Source organism: Pan troglodytes, chromosome 1 (assembly GCF_028858775.2).
Source record: "Pan troglodytes isolate AG18354 chromosome 1, NHGRI_mPanTro3-v2.0_pri, whole genome shotgun sequence".
In the NCBI taxonomy this organism is placed as follows: Eukaryota; Metazoa; Chordata; class Mammalia; order Primates; family Hominidae; genus Pan; species Pan troglodytes.
Genome location: NC_072398.2, coordinates 202,771,320 through 202,794,195, shown reverse-complemented (window position 1 = coordinate 202,794,195; position 22,876 = coordinate 202,771,320). Strand labels below are relative to the sequence as shown.

Genomic DNA, 22,876 nt, shown 5'->3' with positions numbered 1-22,876 from the left:
CTCAAAACAATCAGTATCTTCATTTTACACAGAAATAATAGGATATTGGCAATACCCAAGGAGCACTATGGTAGTTACCTTGTATATGCCATGGCAAATCTGCCCTAAAAGCTGCTGCAGTAATTCATATTCCCATTTCATAGATGAAGAAACTAAGGTTCAGCCAGGTCTGTCCAACCCCAAAGCATTTTGGGGTTCGGCCAAGCCAGACAAGGGACCCACAAGGGAGAGTACAAGGAAAAGTACATCAATGGCTTGGGTATAAAAATTTATTATACATAAAGAATATTACCACTAACAAATGCAGACAGGCTAGGACATGGTACTGGGTGGAGGACGGCTAGCTCTTTGGAAAGTGAAAGGTTTGCGTGGCGTGGGCCTCATGCCACACTGATTGGTCAGTAGACGGGGGCACATGCCAAACACCACAGGGCATCAGATGCTCCTCTGTGTGCTCACAAGTGTTCCCTGTCTTATCTGGGCCTTCGAAGGGAGCACACCCAGAAGCGAGCAACTGAAGCGAAGGGGCTTCCTAAGGTGCCCCTTCCAGGCTTGTCTCTGAAGTCACAGCAACACCGTTTTAAGCAGTATGTTTAATTGGATGATTTCCACAAACTATCCACGAAGTTTCTAACCATCACAATTCAGTGAAGTACAAAACACTGAGTTACAGGCTGTGGGAAGAGAAGGCAGCACCAACGGTGGCACCTTCTAATACTGGTTGTTCTAGGGGCAGGGAGAGGGAAAGGTCTTTTTTTAAACCAAGCCCCTCATTTCAATGTACAAAAGAATTACTCTGATCGATATTAAATCGTATTGAAAACAAAATGGACTAAAAAGCAAATACTACTCTATGTTGGGGTGGAAGTGGGAGGAAAGAATGAGTCCTTCGAAGCAGGAAGGGAGATAGCAGGGGAAAGGTTCTGTGCCTGTGACCTTGGGTGGTCACTCACGTTGCTCCATTTTTACTTTCGGTGGTCTCAGGAAGGTCCGATTTTTCTTCTCTTTCTTCCCCTTTGTATTGGCTTGGAAGTTTCGCCAGCTGTCCACACGACCATCTCGACTTTCCTAAGTACAAAAGAAGTTTGAGGTGAGGAGACCAGTCAATGAGTGGAAAGGCCTAAACCTGGTCTGCCATCCACTCACCCTCCTGTAGCCCAGCCCAGTTCAGTCCTCTGGAATAACCCAAGAGTAGAATAGAGCTGGCCAGGCACAGTGGCTCATACCTATAATCCCAGCACTTCGGGAGGCCAAGGCGGGCAGATCACCTGAGGTTAGGAGTTCAAGACCAGCCTGGCCAACATGATGAAACCCTGTCTCTAATAAAAATACAAAAAGTAGCCGGGCGTGGTGGCAGGTGCCTGTAATCCCAGCTACTCGGGAGGCTGAGGCAGGAGAATCGCTTGAGCCTGGCAGGCAGAGGTTGCAGTGAGCCCAGACCATGCCACTGCACTCCAGCCTGAACAACAAGAGCGAGACTTTGTATCAAAAAAAAAAAAAAAAAAGAAAAAAAGAAAAAAGAGTAGAATAGTAGAATAGGCCAGGCATGGTGGCTCACACATCAGGTGGATCACCTGAGGTTGGGAGTTCGAGACCAGCCTGACCAATATGGAGAAACCCCATCTCTACTAAAAATATAAAAAGTTAGCCGGGCGTGGTGGCGCATGCCTGTTAATCCCAGCTACTCGGGAGGCTGAGGCAGGAGAATCACTTGAACCTGGGAGGCGGAGGTTGCAGTGAGCCGAGATCACGCCATCGCACTCCAGCCTGAGCAACAAGGGAAAAACTCCGTCTCAAAAAAAAAGTAGAATAGAGCTTTCTTCCCACTCCCAAGGGCCCAAGAAAGTGTCATAGCACCCCTAGAAAGCAGGATGAGCTGCAGGTTGCAAGAGGAGGACGAAATCAGTAATAATCATCACAACACTGAGGCCCCATTTGTTGGGGACCTCGAGGCTAGACGTTTAACATGGTTTTTTTGTTGTCATTGTTGTTGTTTTTTGTGAGATGCAGTCTCGCTCTGTTGCCCAGGCTGGAGTGCAGTGGTGTGATCTCGGCTCACTACAACCTCTGCCTCCCGGGTTCACATCATTCTCCTGCCTCAGCCTCCTGAATAGCTGGGACTACAGGGGCCCGCCACCACGCCCGGCTAATTTTTTGTATTTTTAGTAGAGACGGGGTTTCACCGTGTTAGCCAGGATGGTTTCGATCTCCTGACCTCATGATCCGCCCGCTGTGGCCTCCCAAAGTGCTGGGATTACAGGCGTGAGCCACCTCACCCGGCCTTTTTTTTTCTTTTGAGACGGCTCTGTCACCCAGGCTGGAGAGCAGTGGCACAATCTTGGCTCACTGCAAGCTCCACCTCCTGGGTTCATACCATTCTCCTGCCTCAGCCTCCTGAGTAGCTGAGACTACAGGTGCCAGCCACCACACCTGGCTAATTTTTTGTATTTTTTTAGTAGAGACAGGGTTTCACCATGTTAGCCAGGATGGTCTCAATCTCCTGACCTCATGATCTGCCCGCCTTGGCCTCCCAAAGTGCTGGGATTACAGGCTTGAGCCACCACGCCCGGCCAGCATATGGTATTTCTAATCTTCACCAAAAGCCGACTATGGTGTGTACTGCTACCAGTGCTTCACAAATAACACTGAGGCTCAAAAAGGTTAAATGATTTTCTAAAAGCCATACAGCTAGCTAGCAGTACAGCTACTCTTTCCACTGCACCTTTCTGCTGCCCCCCAAAACTTGGATGGCTGCTCCAAAGCCAGTACAATGCCTAGCGAGTTGTGTAGGGGTGGCCACTAGGACCTCTACCTCATTATCATTTTTTCTCTCTCCATACATGAAGTGCAACAGAAACAAAGTCATCAACTCTGATTAGCCAGCCCCTAACCATGAGTCCTAAACCCTATAGAAGAAAAGACCGAATGTTGCCACAATCCTTCTGGCCAACCACCTGAAGCATATAACCAGGGTGTCAAAGAAGAGTCAAGTTCAAAGGTTCTAACTCTCTCTGCAGGCAGGACACTGTGGGCACAAGAACTTCAGCATCTACTAACAGATCTCTAAGCAGCAAAATACTCTATGCTTACCCCCTAAATTAAAAGTACAATCCATTTTTCTTGAGCCCACTGGGCAGCTGTGCCTACTACAATCTAAAAAACCATTCAGGGTAAAACTGTTAGTGTGCTGTAAAAAGAAATTAAACAATAATTTTTAAAAATAATTTTTTAAAAAGCCATTCAGGGATCCTCATCGTCCTTGCCAAGGCTACAGAGCTTACAGGAGGCTGAGGCAGGCCCAGCCTCATTCTTCACCTCTCCCACTCTTCCCCACATATCCCACTCCCCTCTGACTGCCCCACTCAGTCCTGGGAGCGCCACAGGAACCAAGTTGCCTTATTCTGGAATTAGAATCCCTGGCCACCTTGGAAATTTACCTCAAAGTTTTTCTGCCACTCTCTTTCCCGTTTGGCTTTTTCTTGAGCTTCAATCTCTTCTTCCCTTTGTCGTTTCCTAGGAGGAAAACCAGATCATAGTATTTATATGATACTTACAGACTGAATTAACCATACAAGGTGGCATCTCCCCACAGAAGCAAGCATATATAGTAAATCAATTCCCTAGAAGTCTACAAAGATGGCTGTCTGGAAAGGGCTCATAGCATTTTCATGAATGTCTCATTCTAAAACACGCAGATCAGGCTTGGGCATGGCTGTGGGGAAAGACATAAATATCCTTGTTACACAGATAAAGTAACTAAAGCCCAGCCAAGAGCAATCTGAGGTTTTGGGCTCTTTCAGTGACAAAGCTATGTCGAGAACACAGGCCACCTTATTTCAGCAGAATGACCATTATAAAGCCAAAGTTCTTAAGATCTCTGGACAAAACCCTATCTGAAAACAAAGATATTTCACACAACCTCAACTAGCAAATTTTAGTTACTGGTACCTACCAAGCAACAATATAAAATACATACAGAAACAAAACTCGGCCGGATGTAGCGGCTCATGCCTGTAACGCCAGCACTTTGGGAGGCTGGGGCAGGTGGATCATGTGAGGTGAGGAGTTCGAGACCAGCCTGACCAACATGGTGAAACCCCGTCTCTACTAAAAATGCAAAAATTAGCCAGGCAGGAGAATCACCTGAACCTGGGGAGGTGGAGGTTGCAGTGAGCCAAGATCATGCCATTGCACTCCAGCCTGGGCAACAAAAGCGAAATTCTAACATTTCTGATGTTCAAGAGAAATCATATTTTAGAACATTAAACATTTTGTTACTGATGACACTACAGTACTATACACTCACCAAAGCTGTAGCCACTAGTCCCACAAAAGGTTCTGGCTTCAGTAACAATGGCCTTAATAACTGCTTATTTCACTCCAGGACATCAGGAAGAACACACACAAGGCTCTTGATTATAAATAAACTCCCTGGCAGCATGCAGTGGCTCATGCCTGTAATCCTAACACTTTGGGAGGCCAAGGCAGGCAGATCACGAGGTCAGGAGATCGAGACCATCCTGGCCAACATGGTGAAACCCTGTCTCTACTAAAATACAAAAAATTAGCCGGGCATGGTGGTGTACACCTGTAGTCCCAGTTACTCAGGAGGCTGAGGCAGGGGAACTGCTAGAACCTGGGAGGTGGAGGTTGCAGTGAGCCAAGATCGCACCACTGCATTCCAGCCTGGCTACACAGCAAGACTGTGTCTCAAAAAAATAAATAAAAAATACACTCTCTAAGGACAGACCTATTCAATAATTCTCAAAAGTCAAAGAAAAAAACTTCTTACCCTGGTGATTCAAAAGCTTGACTGTTTTTAGGTAACTATTTTTATAGTCTCTTAAATGGTATAGTCTCTTAAATGGTATACTATATAATTCCCTCATTAGGAAAATCACCAAAGACCAATGTTAGTTAATCTAGGTATTTAAATATGGTTTAAATGAATATACTGATATGTACCTTTCATGCATCTCTTTGGCTTCTCTCTCTTTCCTTTTAATTTCCAGCTCTGCAAAGAGTTTCATTGTCTGTTTATATACAGCTTGTTTGAACTACAGGAAAATCAAGAACAAAAGAAAATCAGAGTAAATATTTTTACCAGCAATTTGAACCACGTACTTTCACCTGGAGTCCAAGATAAAGCAGATTAAAACCTGGCACAGGCTGTGCACCGTGGCTCACATCTGTAATTCCAACACTTTGGAAGGCCAAAGGCAGGAGAATCGTTTGAGGCTAAGAGCTTGACTGCCCTGGCAACATAGTGAAACTCTATTGCTACAAAAAAAATTTTTTTTAAACTAGCGTGCAGGCCAGGCGCAGTAGCTCACACCTGTAATCCCAGCACTTTGGAAGGCCAAGGTGGGCAGATCACCTGAGGTCAGGAGTTCAAGACCAGCCTGGCCAACATGGTGAAACTCTGTCTCTATCAAAAATACAAAAATTAGCCAGGCATGTTGGTGCGTGACTGTAATCCCAGCTACTCGGGAGGCTGAGGCAGGAGAATCACTTGAACCCAGGAGACAGAGGTTGCAGGGAGCTGAGATCATGCCATTGCACCCCAGCCTGGGCAACAAGAGGGAAACTCCGTCTCAAAAACAAACAAAAATTAGCGGGGCATGGTGGTGCACACCTGTAGATCCAGCGTTTCAAGAGGCTGAGACAGCAGGATCACTTAAGCCCTGGAGTTTGAGACCACCCTGAGCAACATAGTGAGATCCCATCTCTACAAAAAATATTAAAAATAAAACATTAACCAGGTGTGGTGGCGCACACTTGTAGTCCCAGCTACTCAGAAGGCTGAGGTGGGAGGATCGCTTGAGCTCAGGAGGTCAAGGCTGCAGTGAGCCATGACTATGCCACTGCACTCCAGCCTGGACAACAGAGCAAGACTCTATCTCTTTTTTAAAAAAGTATATTATATGATAGTCTTACAATGATAGGAACAGAAGCTATTATTATTTATTATTATTGTTTTTGAAACAGGGTCTCAATCTGTCACCCAGGCTAGAGTGCAGTGGTGTGATCATAGCTCACTGCAGCCTCAACTCCTAAGCTGAAAAGATCCTCCTACTTCAGCCCCCAAAGCACTTGGATTATAGGTATAAGCCACCAGAGGTTATTATTAGAATGTATAATATCCACTAAGGTGGGAGGATCACTTGAGCCTAGGAGGTCAAGGCTGCAGTGAGTTAAGATCATGCCACTATATTCCAGCCGGGATGACAAAGGGAGACCCTATCTCTAAAAAGAATTACAAAAAATAAGTGAACGTAAGTGATCCAGCCCCTGTCACACTAAGTTAATGAAATCACAATGCCCTCCCTACCAGTTTTTAATTCTTTATTTTCAAGAGTTCTTAAGAACACAGCTTGTTATTCTACCTTTAAATATTTTTCTCCAGATATAAAGTATTTTAAATAGACATGGAAGTACAAAAGTAATCTGTCATGCATATTTAATAGTGCCTAAATTCTAAAATCAGACACTGGAGCAAAGAGTGATATATGGAGAGAAAGGAAAATAAAGAAGTCCCTAAATCTCTGTGACTTCTCTTTTATCCTGTTACCTGCTAGACACTGCTCACTAAAAGCAATGCTTCAACCCCAGTCCCTAATAAAGACAAACATCAAAGGGATAAAGGAGTCTGTAATGAATAGCTCAGTATATTTAAAAGCTCCATACACGGGATAGACAGACACTGCGATTTTATATTTTTTATATTTCTCTTTTTCCAAATTTTCTATCATTAGCATGTGTTCTTTTATAATCAGGAAAAAAAAACAACAACTGAAAAAATTTGGGCCAGGTGCGGTGGTCCACGCCTGTAATCCCAGCACTTTGGGAGGCCGAGGAGGGCAGATCACTTGAGGTCAGGAGTTTGAGATCAGCCTGACCAACATGATGACATCCCGTCTCTACTAAAAATACAAAAATTAGCCAGGCTTGATGGCGGGCATCTGTAATCCCAGCTACTCAGGAGGCTAAGGCAGGAGAATCACTTGAACCTGGGAGGCAGAGGTTGCAGTGAGCTGAGATCGCACCACTGCTCTCTAGCCTGGGCAACAGAGTAAGACCCTGTCTCAAACAAATACATAAATAAATGTATATTTATATGTTTTAAGTTCAAATAAAATGTTTGTTGTTGTTGTTGTTGTTGTTGTTGTTTTAAGACAGAGTCTTGCTATGTCACCAGGCTGAGGTGCAGTGGCGCGATCTTGGCTCACTGCAATCTCTGCCTCCCAGGTTCATGCGATTCTCCTGCCTCAGCCTCCCGAGTAGTTGGGATTACAGGCACGTGCCACCACGCCCAGATAATTTCTGTATTTTTAGTAGAGACGGGGTTTCACCATGTTGGCCCGGATGGTCTCGAACTCCTGATCTCATGATCCACCTGCCACGGCCTCCCAAATTTCTGGGATTACAGGCGTAAGCCACTGCGCCCAGCCAAATAAAATGTTTTTTAAAAAAATAAAAATTAGGCCGCGCACGGTGGCTCATGCCTGTAATCCCAACACTTTGGGAGGCCGAGGCGGGTGGATCACCTGAGGTCAGAAGTTCAAGACCAGCCTAGCCAACATGATGAAACCCCGTCTCTACTAAAAATACAAAAAAATTAGCCAGAGGCCGGGCGGGGTGGCTCATGCCTGTAGCCTGCAATCCCAGGACTTTGGGAGGCCAAGGCAGGCGGATCATCTGAGGTCAGGAGTTCGAGACCAGACTGACAAACATGGAGAAACCCCATCTCTACTAAAAATACAAAATTAACCGGGCATGGTGGTACATGCTGGTAATCCCAGCTACTTGGGAGGCTGAGGCAGAAGAATCGCTTGAACCCAGGAGGCAGAGGTTGCAGTGAGCCGAGATCGCGCCATTGCCCTCCAGCCTGGGCAACAAGAGTGAAACTCGGTCTCAAAAATAGTAAATAAATAAATAAATAAATGTGAAATAGCATATATTCATCATTCTTTTGGCTTCTGTCTCTGTAACCCACCAATTCGTAGACACAATCACACAAGATACAGTGGCTTTTCCTATATTTAACTCACCAGCTCAGGATCATCCTCCTCTACAATTGTAGGTTTTCCTTCCTTCTTTAATTGTTTTTTTCGCTCTTTCACCTAAAAAGAATTTTTTTTCATCAAAAGACGAGCATCTGTGCTTTGAGAATATCCACTGGGCTGTACACATACAATATATTTAACTTTCTATAGGCACGGGTATAGCAAAAAGTTTTCATTAAAAAAAAACATGAGCCCCTCCCCTCCCTCCTCAAAAGAACAACAGAATCAAGGAAAATCAGGAACCACAAGTCCTTTTTCTAATCTCATCTAAAATCCAATCTACCAGGAAGAATGAAAGATGAAAGGGGACCAACGGGAGGTTGTCCCCAACTCATCAGATCCAAAAAGTCTTTGAAACAGACTACTCATTTACCTTTCTTGGCTTGTGGTTATGTGTTTAGAGCAAAGGAAATATATCTGTCAAGTATTAGAAGAAGCTACAGAATCTGTGGCATTATGTCCAAGTAGTTTTTCTGGCATTTCTATAACTGCATTCTTGATCACTTTCACCGTGGAACCTCCTTAAACCACATATCATATTAACTGATACTTTTATCACTTTGGCCACTACTGAGATAAAAAATAAATAAATAAATATACGAATTCATACAAGAATGACACTACTCCATGAACTAACCAGTCTATTATACCAGCAAAGGCCAAGTACCCTCTAAGCTCAGAAAGGCCCTACTGCCACCCTGTGGTCAGGAAGCCTAAGGATGACTTTCTTACAGGTGAAAGACATACAAAGCCACAATGATTTAAGGAGAAACTGTCAGGCACTTTTCCTATTTCTACCAGGATAGGGCCTACAAGTGCCATTTCCAACACATGACCCGCAGGATATAGTTATGGGCCCTTTGTCTCCTCTTCTTATCCATTTTCCTCACCGAAACTGGATTCATTATTATGGTTATAAAGTTGTCTCAGATTTCAAAGCTCTTCATGTGAAAAGTCACCCAATCACCATTGAAGCAGCTCTTACAAATGACCTCAAGATTCTTGCCCCAGCAAGTAAAAAGTTAAAAGACCTTTCTTACCTTGGGAAAGCCATACTGACATTTCCCACCACATTGGAGACTTATGTATGCCCTCAAGAGCAAACAAAAATAACACCAGCTACAACTCAGTTTCCTTCAACTGAGTTCTTCCCAACTCTGTTACTAAGATGGACATAAACCTCCTCCTATTTTAAAAAAAGTTTACGCCTATCCTCTTGCTAGCCTTTGCCAAGCCTTGTTGCAAACCCTTCACAGGGACAAGAATAAAAATCAAGAGTCAAGAGTCACAGGCTGCTCCACGTTTCCACTCTAAGAATGGGGTAAGTGGCAATATGTGATGAGAGGGAGAGAACAACCCTTTCTCCCCAACACAGGACTGGTAGGGAAAGAGGTAGGAGCAGTGTACCAGCTACTCCTCATCTGAGTTCTTCTCTTAGGGGTGAATTACAGCTTCAGGCACACACTATTCATGACCACCACAGCAAAGTGGTGGAGAGCACATAAGTAGCCACAGGTTGTGCCAGTAGGCATTACTATGTTCATATGTACCCTTCTACAAGGTGCCCAAGGCTTGCTGATACTTCCTGTAAACACAGCAGCACTATAAATACTTACAGTGTGTTCCACGTATTCTTTTCCTGCCTGAATTACATCCAGGGCCCTCTTCTTTTGCTCCTGATCCAGTAGCAACTTGTAAGCTTTGTCCACAGCTAATGCAAAACATTGAAATTAACTGTTTCTGCAAACACCCTCTGAAAGTCTGAACTAAGGCAGTGTAAATGGACTTGTGCTCTCTAAAGCATTCCCTACTTTAATTATTTACTGTCGTCAAACTAAGTTAAAAAAAACATTCAACTATAGCAATGACTTTCCTTAAGAGCCTTGGAAAAAATTAAATATATACTCAAGGCTAAATACACCACATCTGGATTTAATTCAGTGATAAAATTCTTTATGTTCAAAGAAAAAAAATGATCCTATGCAATAACAGTCTTTGTTGGCATATAAAAGTTTTAACAAAGCAAAGTTAAGGTCTACTTCTTAAACAACAACATTCTGCTTTGAAATGGCAACTGCTCTACTGAAAACTACAGCTTCTTGGTGACCAGAAGACAAAACTATAACAGTCTTTGCTTGATCTAGGACAAGGAACAGTTAGGCCCTGCAATTCACAATCTAATACTCAGAAGCAGGTAAATTTACAAATACCTTCAAAAGCCTTTTGTGCTCTGTCAGCATCATCTTGATTTTTGTCAGGATGCACCAAGATGGATAACTACAATAAGAGAAAAGTTGGGGTTGTCAATAAGGGAAACATTTACTAACTTCCAGCCTGCCCTGTCTCGTTACAACCAAAAGCTCTAAGGTCCTACGGCAAAAAGAGACTCTTAGCAAAAGCATTTAAAAAATTAACAAATCTCTTTAAATGCCCAGAAATACTGATCTTTAACAAAATTCAAGCACCAAAAGGTAAAGGTACAACTAGGAAACATTTCAGGTTTTAATCACAAAGTTGAGAACAAACATGCCAGGCACAGAGGCTCACGCCTGTCATCCCACCACTTTGGGAGGCTGAGGTGAGAGGATTACTTAAGCCCAGGACTTCGAGACCAGCCTGAGCAACATAGCAAGACCCTGTCTCTACAGAAAAAAATTTTTTAATTACCCAGACATGGTGGTGGTCGCCTGTAGTCCAAGCTATTTAGGAAGCTAACGTGGGAGAATCACTTGAGCCTGGGAGGTTGAGATTGTGCCACTGCACTCCAGCCTGGGCAACAAAGTGAGACCCTGTCTCCAGGAAAAAACAAAAACAAAAACAAAAACAAAAACAAAAACAGATGGAAGCCTAGCACTATGAAGATGTTGTAATAATTTGGGGTAGGAGGGAGACTGAAAAGTATCAAGTTCCTATTATGTTCCTTATGCAGGTTGAGCACCCAAAATCCAAAAGCCTCCAAAATCTGAAACTTTCTGAGTGCTGACATGATGCTCAAAGGAAACGCTCATTGGAACATTTTGAATTTTCGGATTAGGGATGCTCGACCATTATGCATTCTGCAAATATTCCAAAATCTGAAAAAATCTGAAATCTGAAATACTTCTAGTCTCAAGCATTTCAGATAAGGGATACTCAACCTGTACTAAGCACTAAGGTGGCTAAAGCAGGTATGAGACATCAACTCTCTCCTAAAAGAACTCCTAATCTAAAGCAGTTTCTCATTCTGCCTGTGCTCCAACCCTGTGAAGCTTCTGAAAAAGACAACATTCTAATTTCCACCCTCAGACCTTCTGAGTCAGTCTTTGGCATCTGCACTTTGTAAACCTCTACTAGACTGGGTTTCAGATGATCGTAGGGAATTAGCCCTTATTTTGTTAGGTGGGATAAGTAATTATGCAAGAAAATGTCCTTTTTTTGGGAAGGGTACAAGCTGAAGTATTTAGGGGTAAAGCATCATGGTTTATTGCAATTTACAATGATTCAGCCAAAAATATATAGTTAAATATATAGTCAGTGTCTGCCAGGAGCAGTGGCTCCCGCCTTGTAATCCCAGCACTTTGGAAGGCTGAGGCTGGCAGATCACTTGAGGTCAGGAGTTCGAGACCAGCCTGGCCTACACGGTGAAACCCCGTCTCTACTAAAAATACAAAAATTTGGCAGGCACAGTGGCACACATCTATAATACCAGCTACTCAGGATGCTGAGGCAAGAGAATCACTTGAACTCGGGAGGTGGAGGCTGCCGTGAGCCGAGATCGCAACACTGTACTGCAACCTGGGTGACAGAGCCGGACTCCGTCTCAATAAATAAATAAATATATATAAATATATAAATGAAATTAACTATTCAATATAGATGGTGGATACATGAATATTCATTGTTCTATTCTTTTTTTTTTTTTTTTTTTTTTGAGACAGAGTGTTGCTCTATCATCCAGGCTGGAGTGCAATGGTGCTACCCCAGCTCACTGCAGCCTCAATCTCCTGGACTCAAGTGATCCTCCCACCTCAGCCTTCTGAGTAGCTGGGACTACAGGCACGGCTAATTTCTGGCTTTTGCTGTTGTTGTTTTTCGTTTTTTGTAGAGACGGGGTTTCACCATGTTGCCCAGGCTGGTCACGAACTCCTGAGCAAAAGCAATCTGCCCGACTCAATGTCCCAAAATACTAGGATTACAGGCATGAGCCACTATGCTTGTCCATTCTTTTTTCTATATAAAATTTTTATAATAAACCAGCTAAAAAAAAAGAACCATAGGTAATTCAGATACTCACAGTTAAAAACCATGACATATTGTCAATTGACAGAAACCAACTAGTTGGAACCCAGGGAACTATGTCGGGGAATGAGAACAAATGGGAATCTAACGCTCCGTTCAGCATTACTGGAACCATTATGCTGGGTTCTAATTCCAACTTCAATCACCTACTAGCTATGAGACCTCGAGCAAATCACTTAACCTATCTCTGCCTCAGCTTCCTGCTCTGTAAATGAGATAATACTATGTACCTATATCTAATTGGGCTGATATAAGAATGAAACAAACAATGCAAGTAAAGAAATTAGCAGACTAACACACGCTGACAATAGTTAGCATATAGTGAGGATACATTATGTGTCAAGACTTACTCTAAATGCCTTCTGTGTAATACATCATTTAAATTCTTACAACAAACTCATGGGATAGACACCATTATTACATTTTACAAACGGGGTAACAGACACGGAAAGGTTAAATGTAACTTGCTGAAGTTTACACTGCTTGTTAAGTGGTACAGTCAAGATTTAAACTAGTTGTATAGCTCCAATATGCACACTCTTAACTATCAGTCCATATTAATGATTTATTAAGAATTCTTAACTCTTATTATTTATGTAGCTACATAAAAAATTGTTTTGACTATGAACTTAAATGCTTATTAATATGGGAATGATTAGTAATGCATATTAGAAAATTTGAAATTTTAGAAAAAGGAAAAAAGCTAAATATAAGTATAGAGTAGAGCTTAGGAAGGAAAAAAAAAGCTATAAAGTTATATAATGGGATATGATTACGTAGACCAAGTTAAAAAACATCTTGGCTTAACTGTAGATCAGAAAATGACTATGAGTCAGCAATATGGGGAAAATTACTGTACTGAAGAAACAAGCACACCACTGGATATTAACAAGTATCTCATCAGAAGCTGAAAATTACATTCAGCTCTGGTCAGACCCTATTAAAATATGAAGTACATAAGACTATAAAGAAGCTAAGGAAAGTTTTTTTAAAAGACATGGAATATATAGAAAATCCAGTTTGCAAAGGCAAATTATAGGGACTATGATTATTCAACTCAGAAAAAAAGGTAGCCAGGCGCGGTGGCTCATGCCTGTAATCATGGCACTTTGAGAGGCCGAGGCCAGCAGATCGCTTGAGCCCAGAATTGAGACCAGCCTGGGCAACATGGCGAAACTCTGTCTCTACAAAATACACAAAAATTATCTGAGCATGGTGATGCACACCTGTAGTCCCAGCTACTGGGGAGGCTGAGGAGGGAGGATTGCTTAAACTCAGGAGGCACAGGTTGCAGTGACCCAAGATCACACCACTGTACTCCAGCCTAGGTGACAGAGTGAGACCCTGTCTCAAAAAATAATAATAATTTTTAAGAAAAAAAGGCTGGGGGGAGGGTTACTCAACTGTCAAAACTGGAAGGATTTTTTTTTTAAGTTTACTTTAAAACTTTGTAGTTCCAGTTATTAAACCTAAGAATGGGCAAGATTCAGAAGCTATAGATCTCCTTTCCTGGAGAACTTTCAAAAAGCACTCTTTATACCAGTTATCTCTTGGGTATTCATTTAAGTTGGCAAAAGATAAAATTACGGCCGGGTGCAGTGGCTCACACCTGTAATTCCCGCATTTTGGGGAGGCTGAGGCAGGTAGATCACTTGAGGTCAGGAGTTCGTCACCAGCCTGGCCAACATAGGGAAACCCTGTCTCTACCAAAATACAAAAATTAGCCGGGTGTGGTGGCATGCACTTGTAATACCAGCTACCTGGGAGGCTGAGGCAGGAGAACTGCTTGAACCCAGGAGGTGGAGGTTGCAGTGACCTGAGATCATGCCACTACACTCCAGCGTGGGTGACAGAGCAAGACTCTGTCTCGAAAAATAAGAATAAAAATAAAAGATAAAATTACAGACAAATGGAGTCTTAAAGATAAAAATGTGCTATGAATCATTTGATATGTTCCCTCCTAGAAGACAGGGGGTTTGGTAGTTACAACTCCATGCAAGCTCTATTATTCTACTTTATACTTATCCCTCTTAATTAAGGAGTTGCAGAGATTCTATTTGGATATAAAATTCATTCTATTCATAGGTAAGCTATGGTCATTAAATTATTTAAGATTTTATATATTATTATGAGCTTTTTTTACAAAACAGTTACACAGCCTTAAAAAAAAAGTTAAATTTTGGCCCAAACATATCAAGTCAATAATAGCAAGTGATAAAAGAATCATGTGCTTCATACATTTTCAAAAAGTTCAAACAGGGAAATAGTACTGTACCTGCCGAAACCTCTTTTTTATTTCTTCATCTGTAACTTCAGGATCTATCTGAAGAACCTGGAAGTTATCAAAATCAAAACCATAAAAAAGGTGAAAATAAATTACATGTATATTTAAGAGTTGCTCAGTAATTATATATATTATAATCAGCATCTAGAATAGTACCCCATGTTCTAGAACACAGGCTGGCACACAGTTCTAGAAATTGCTAAAGAAATATGAATGATCAAATCAACAGAATAACAATTATATTGTCTTATGGTACTCAAATAACATAATGCTTATTTTCTCTTCATCATAAAAATAATAATTTATTTTACACCCAGAGACATTTTTACATGAGAAAATTTTGCATTTCTCCTTCATTCATTAAAAGAGTTTAACTCCCCCTCCCTTTATTTTTGCAAATGTCGAGAAACCATAATAACTCAAAAAAGAAAAAAATAGCCCAATGGACACTTTATAATTTACAAGGCCCAGTGGTTCTCAATCAGAGTGAATATTAGAATCACCTGTGGAAACCTGTGAGCAATGGCTGGCCCACTCTACGAAAGTCTGATTCCAACCCCATAGAGCAGGGGTAGGGCCAATAGGAGGAACAACTCTATTTTTTTTTTTTTTTGAGATGGAGTCTCGCTCTTATTGCCCAGGCTGGAGTGCAATGGCGAGATCTCGGCTCACTGCAACCTCCACCTCCGCGGTTCAAGCGATTTTCCTGCCTCAGCCTCCTGAGTAGCTGGGATTACAGGCACGTGCCACCACACCTGGCTAATTTTGTAATTTTAGTAGACACAGGGTTTCTCCATGTTGGTCAGGCTGGTCTCAAACTCCCGACTTCAGGTGATCCGCCTGCCTCAGCCTCCCAAAGTGCTGGGATTACAGGTGTGAGCCACCGCGCCCAGCCTTAAGCAACACTTCTTTAAACAAATAATTTTTTTTTTTTTTTGAGACAGTGTCTCACTTTGTTGCCCAGGCTGGAGTGCAGTGGCATAATCATATGTCACTGCAGCCTCAAGCTCTGGGGCTCAAGTGGTCCTCTGGTCTCAGCCTCTTGAGCAACTAGGACTGTAAGTGCGTGGAGCACACAACCATGCCTGGTGACTTTTTAAAATGTTTTTAGAGATGGGGTCTCCCTGGCCGGGCGCAGTGGCTCACGCCTGTAATCCCAGTACTTTGGGAGGCCAAGGCAGGGAGATCACTTGAGGCTAGGAGATTGAGACGAGCCTGGCCAACATGGAGAAACCCCGTCTCTACTAAAAATACAATATTAGCCAGGCGTAGTGGCGCATGAAAATGAGAATTTTCAAGTCAGTGCGCCCCACTCTCATAACTTCCCAAGGAGAAAGGAATTGGGAAAGTCACTCAATAGGAAGGGCGAAGTCACGTAAGATTTACAGACGAGGGACTGTAACTGTTCATACAAAAATATTCATAGGAAAACCACTAGTTCTGAGGAAAAGGAATCTCTAGGGGCAAACCAAAGTCCAACAAATCCCAGAGGATGCCCAAATAAATGAGAAAGAACAGAAACTGTCCCACCCTCACAAAAAAAGCCTCTGATAAGATTATAGCTTACAACTAATCATGCCAAATGTAATTCATAAACCCTGATTGATTTTTTAAAAATAAATTTTGCTGTGTGTATTTGGGGATTACAACATGATGTTATGGGATATATACAGACAGTAAAATGGTTATAGTGGTTCTTGAGTTAAAAAAAAAACCTAAAATAGCTATAAAGGAGATTTTGGGGACAGCTGGGACCATTTGCATGTGGACTGTATGCTGGATAAAGTTACTTGATGTTGTTTTCCTATGGCTAAAGTTTCCTAAGCTCTAATTTTATTAGAGGCTTTTTTTGTGAAGGTGGGGCGATTTCTTTTTTTTTTTTTTTGAGACGGAGTTTCGCTCTTGTTGCCCAGGCTGGAATGCAATGGTGTGATCTCGGCTCACTGCCACCTCCGCCTCCCAGGTTCAAGCGATTCTCCTGCCTCAGACTCTCGAGTAGCTGGGATTACAGGCATGCGCCACCACGCCCGGCTCATTTTGTATTTTTAGTAGAGATGGGGTTCCTCCATGTTAGTCAGGCTGGTCTCGAACTCCCAACTTCAGGTGATCCGCCTGCCTCGGCCTCCCAAAGTGCTGGAATTACAGGCGTGAACCACCGCGCCTGGCCTTAAGCAACACTTCTTTAAACAAATAATTTTTTTTTTTTTTTTGAGACAGTGTCTTACTTTGTTACCCAGGCTGGAGTGCAGTGGCATAATCATAGGTCACTGCAGCCTCGAGCTCTGGGGCTCAGGTGGTCCTCTGGTCTCAGCCTCTTGAGCAACTAGGACTGTAAGTGCGTGGAGCACACAACCATGCCTGGTGACTTTTTAAAATGTTTTTAGAGATGGGGTCTCCCTGGCCGGGCGCAGTGGCTCACGCCTGCAATCCCAGTACTTTGGGAGGCCAAGGCAGGGAGATCACTTGAGGCTAGGAGATTGAGACGAGCCTGGCCAACATGGAGAAACCCCGTCTCTACTAAAAATACAATATTAGCCAGGCGTAGTGGCGCATGAAAATGAGAATTTTCAAGTCAGTGCGCCCCACTCTCATAACTTCCCAAGGAGAAAGGAATTGGGAAAGTCACTCAATAGGAAGAGCGAAGTCACGTAAGATTTACAGACGAGGGACTGTAACTGTTCATACAAAAATATTCATAGGAAAACCACTAGTTCTGAGGAAAAGGAATCTCTAGGGGTAAACCAAAGTCCAACAAAACCCAGAGGACGCCCAAATAAATGAGAAAGAACAGAAATTGTCCCACTCTCACAAAAAAAGCCTCTGATGAGGTTATAGCTTACAACTAATCATGCCAAATGTAATTCATAAACCCTGATTGATTTCTTTTTTAAAAATAAATTTTGCTGTGTGTATTTGGGGATTACAACATGATGTTATGGGATATATACAGACAGTAAAATGGTTATAGTATAGTGGTTCTTTAGTTAAAACAAAAACTAAAATAGCTATAAAGGGGATTTGGGGGACAGTTGGGCCCATTTGCATGTGGACTGTATGCTGGATAAAGTTACTTGATGTTGTTTTCCTATGGCTAAAGTTTCCTAAGCTCTAATTTTATTAGAGGCTTTTTTTGTGAAGGTGGGGCGATTTCTTTTTTTTTTTTTTTGAGACGGAGTTTCGCTCTTGTTGCCCAGGCTGGAATGCAATGGTGTGATCTCGGCTCACTGCCACCTCCGCCTCCCAGGTTCAAGCGATTCTCCTGCCTCAGACTCTCGAGTAGCTGGAATTACAGGCATGTGCCACCACGCCCGGCTCATTTTGTATTTTTAGTAGAGACGGGGTTTCTCCATGTTGGTCAGGCTGGTCTCAAACTCCCGACTTCAGGTGATCTGCCCACCTCAGCCTCCCAAAGTGCTGGGATTACAGGCGTGAGCCACCGCACCCAGCCTTAAGCAACACTTCTTTAAACAAATAATTTTTTTTTTTGAGACAGTGTCTCACTTTGTTGCCCAGGCTGGAGTGTAGTGGCATAATCATAGGTCACTGCAGCCTCAAGTTCTGGGACTCAAGTGGTCCTCTGGTCTCAGCCTCTTGAGCAACTAGGACTGTAAGTGCGTGGAGCACACAACCATGCCTGGTGACTTTTTAAAATGTTTTTAGAGATGGGGTCTCCCTGGCCAGGCACAGTGGCTCACGCCTGTAATCCCAGTAATTTGGGAGGCCAAGGCAGGGAGATCACTTGAGGCTAGGAGTTTGAGACAGGCCTGGCCAACATGGAGAAACCCCGTCTCTACTAAAAATACAATATTAGCCAGGCGTGGTGGTGCATGAAAATGAGAATTTTCATGTCAGTGCGCCCCACTCTCATAACTTCCCAAGGAGAAAGGAATTGGGAAAGTCACTCAATAGGAAGAGCAAAGTCACATAAAGATTTACAGACGAGGGACTGTAACTGTTCAAACAAAAATATTCATAGGAAAACCACTAGTTCTGAGGAAAAGGAATCTCTAGGGGCAAACCAAAGTCCAACAAATCCCAGAAGGCGCCCAAATAAATGAGAAAGAACAGAAATTGTCCCACCCTCACAAAAAAAGCCTCTGATAAGATTATAGCTTACAACTAATCATGCCAAATGTAATTCATAAACCCTGATTGATTTCTTTTTAAAAAATAAATTCTGCTGTGTGTATTTGGGGATTACAACATGATGTTATGGGATATATACAGACAGTAAAATGGTTATAGTGGTTCTTGAGTTAAAAAAAAAACCCTAAAATTGGCCAGGTGTGGCGGCTCACGCCTGTAATCCCAGCACTTTGGGAGGCGGAGGCAGGCAGATCACTAGGTCAGGAAATCGAGACAATCCTGGCTAACACGGTGAAACGTCATCTCTACTAAAAATACAAAAAAATTAGCCGGGTGTGGTGGCGGGCACCTGTGGTCCCAGCTACTCAGGAGGCTGAGGCAGGAGAATGGCATGAACCCGGGAGGCGGTGCTTGCAGTGAGCCGAGATCGTGCCACTGCACTCCAGCCTGGGCAACAGAGCGAGACTCTGTCTCAATAAATAAATAAATTAAACTAAAATAGCTATAAAGGAGATTTTGGGGACAGCTGGGCCCATTTGCATGTGGACTGTATGCTGGATAAAGTAACTTGATGTGGTTTTCCTATGGCTAAAGTTTCTTAAGCTCTAGTTTTATTAGAGGCTTTTTTTGTGAAGTTCAGACTATTTCTATTCTTTTTTTCTTTCTTTCTTGAGACAGAGTCTTGTTCTGTCAAGTGCAGTGGAGCAATCTCGGCTCACTTCAACCTCCGCCTCCTGGGTTCAAGCAATTCTCCTGCCTCAGCCTCCTGAATAGCTGGGACTTCAGGTGTTTGCTACCACGCCCAGCTAATTTTTTGTATTTTAGTAGAGATGGGGTTTCACCATGTTGGCCAGGCTGGTCTCAAACTCCTGAACTCAGGCAATCTGCTCACCTCAGCCTCCCAAAGTGCTAGGATTACAGGCGTGAGCCACTGTGCCTGGCCTTTCTATTCTTTCTTAGTGTTATTTTCCAGTGGGTGATAGTGTTGTTGTGGTTACACGGAATTGTTCTTGTTTCGAGGAGATGCATGCTAAAGTATTTAGGCATTAAGTGTTAACAACATCTGGAGCTTACTTTCACCACAAAAAGGAGGAGAGTATATATACCTACATACACATACAAACACACACTCCAAAAGTTATTTTTCCAAGAGCTATATCAGAACAAATATTCACTGAGTGCCTTCAAAGCCAATCCAACTCCTCTTTCGTCTTTAAGAGCTGGAGGTGCCACACGTGGCATGGTGAAGACAATGGACTTTTACCTGCGGCCGGTCCTCTTTGAAGCCAGCTTTATACATTCAGGACCAACTTTTAGAGCACAAAAATTTTCTAAGATAGCTAGATACTGTGCTCACTACTTTTCTTAGTCTGTTTTGTGTTGCCAGAACAGAATCCCATAGACTGGGCACTTTATAAAGAAAAGAAATGTATTTCTTATACTTCTGTAGGCTGAGAAGTTCAAGGTTGAGTGGCCGTCATCAGGTAAGGGCAAGAGGGGGCTAAACTCACATATGTAACAAGTCCATTCTTGAGATAACTAATCCACTCCCAAGATGAGGACATTAATCCAATTGTGAGGGCAGAGACCTAATCACCTCTTATTAGGCCCTACCCCGAAAAGCTGTTGCATTGGGATTAAATTTCTAACACATGAATTTGGGGGACACATTCTAACCACAGCTCTACTGTCCTCACAGAATTTAAGAACTACCGTTCTCACAGTAGATAAGGGAGAGACAAGTAACAAGTAATTCTGACAAAAATGATAAATGCCTTATTACCAACATGGCTCCAAGCACACAGGTCTGTTCAGATTCTTGGAAGGTTTTTCTGAACTCCTGTTGTGTCTCAGGCTTTTAGGATATGGAGGGAGAGACCCACAGTTTTGAACCTCAGGGAGCTAATTAATCATCACACAGAAACAAAAATGCTTAACTGTTGCATTCAGATAAGTTCCTGAACTCAAAATATAACAGCCATCTCCTTTAGGATCTTCTGCTTGAAAAAGGAATCCAGGCTGGGCGCGGTGGCTCACGCCTGTAATCCCAGCACTTTGGAAAGCTGAGGCGGGTGGATCACGAGGTCAGGAGATCGAGACCATCCTGGCTAACATAGTGAAACCCCGTCTCTATGAAAAATACAAAAAATTAGCCGGGCGTGGTGGCGGGCGCCTGTAGTCCCAGCTACTCGGGAGACTGAGACAGGAGAATTGCTTGCACCCGGGAGGCGGAGGTTGCAGTAAGCCGAGATCGTGCCCCTGCACTCCAGCCTGGGCAACAAGAAGGAAACTCTGTCTCAAAAAGGGAAAAAAAGAAAGAAAGAAAGAAAGAACAGTCAGGGAGTCCTGCCCACTCAAACACAATCTTGCAGCTTTCAGAGCGTGCAAACTCACCATATTGTCACACATCTAAACATACTTCCTATAGTGAGAACAAAGGCTACAGGGCAATGAGTTCCACTTTCAGAACTACAATAACTAATAGGGCACTAAAATCCTAGCCTTCACACTGATGCCCAACAATCTGTCCCTTCTCATCCATCAGGTCCCCACAGGAGACACTAATTACCTTAATAAAAAATAAATTATATGGTCATATGTTCCCTTTCATGGTACTATGCTCGATTTTAAAGTATGGCTAGATAGAAAGAACATACCATAAATTCTTTATCATCTCTCCAGCAAATCATCTTCCCCTAGGCCCTCCCCAAAATCATATCAAAAGTACTCTTCAGTATTTATACATCCATGTTTATAGCAACACTTTTCTCAATAGCTAAGATGTAGAACAACCCATGTCCATCAACGGATGAATGAATAGGCAAAATGTGGTATATCCATACAACAGATTACCATTCAGCCTTAAAAAGAAGGAAATTCTACAATATGCTACAACATTGAAGAACCCAAGACATTGTACTAGATGAAATAAGCCAGTCACGAAAAGGCAAACACTATGATTCCTTTTATATGAGGTACTTGGTCAAAGTCATAGAGACAAAAAGTAGAATGGTGGTTACCAGGGGCTGGGGAGGGAGGAATGCGGAATTATTGTTTAATGGGTATACAGTTTCAGTTTTACAAGATGAAAAGAGTTATGAGGATGGATAATAGTAATGGTTGGACAACACTATGAGTGTATTTAAAACCAATTAACTGGCTGGGCACAGTGGCTCACACCTGTAATCCCAGCACTTTGGGAGGCTGAGGCGGGTGGATCACCTGAGGTCAGGCGTTCGAGACCAGCCTGACTAACATGGTGAAACCCCGTCTCTACCAAAAACACAAAAATTAGCCGGACGTGGTGGCATGCACCTGTAGTCCCAGCTACTCAGGAGGCTGAGACAGGAGAATTGCTTGAATCCAGGTGGCGGAGGTTGCAGTAAGCCGAGATCACGCCACTACACTCCAGCCTGGGTGACAAAGCAAGACTCCATCTCAAAAAAAAAAAAAAAAAAAAAATGAACTGGTTAAGATGGTAGATTTTATGTTATGTATATTTTACAATTTTAAAAATTGAAAAAAAAAGTAATCTTCAAGCTTTTTATCTCCCCCTTCCCTTCCTAAGCAATAAATCCAAATCCATTAAGTGGGGTCAGGCAAAACAGACGTCTACTCTGGGTGGGAGTCACATGGCCCAGAGCACAGTGTCAGAGGCCACCTGGAACAAGGAAGGCAGTGACCACACAGAGAGTAGTGGCTAGTCACAGGGTGCTGAAGCCCAAATGGGGTGAGAAGGGCATCCACAGAGAAGGACAGCCTAACATGGTGTACAAAGAAGTTCAGAAAGGCATCCCCATAGACAGGGAGGCCAGCACAGGAACATCAGAACCTAAGCAGGGGGAAAATGTCAGCATGGGAGGGCAGCCAGTGCAGGATATCAGGGCCCAAGAGGGATGAGGAAAGCATCCGTGTGGAAGTAGAATCCAACACAGGGTGTCTGAGACCAAGCAAGGTACGGAGGGTGTCCACAGGGGAAGGTAGCCTGGCACAGGGTACAAGAGCCCAAGCAAGGACATTCTCACAAAGGGCAGCCAAGCATGGGGTATGGAAGCCTGGTATGGTGAGAAGGGTGTCCAAGTAGTAGGGCATCCAGTGTGAAAAGGCAGCCCAACACAAGGTTCAGAGCCCAAAAAACATGAAAAGAGACATGGTATGTGGA

The 22,876-nt window shown here is 43.0% G+C and overlaps 1 protein-coding gene across 2 annotated transcripts in view; it reads right to left on the bottom strand.

Annotated features, from left to right (window-relative positions):
* Nucleotides 1–255: 255 nt before the first annotated feature.
* Nucleotides 256–22,876, bottom strand: part of DNAJC8 (DnaJ heat shock protein family (Hsp40) member C8) — a 35,963-nt gene continuing 13,342 nt past the window's right edge. For both annotated transcript variants that reach the window (XM_054663997.2, NM_001279783.1), the window contains 7 exon segments: nt 14,620–14,676; nt 10,277–10,343; nt 9,683–9,777; nt 8,052–8,123; nt 4,966–5,057; nt 3,438–3,513; nt 256–1,068 (listed from right to left, as the gene is read on the bottom strand). In XM_054663997.2, the coding sequence (XP_054519972.1) occupies nt 946–1,068; nt 3,438–3,513; nt 4,966–5,057; nt 8,052–8,123; nt 9,683–9,777; nt 10,277–10,343; nt 14,620–14,676 (582 nt within the window). In that variant the 3' untranslated portion in view covers nt 256–945.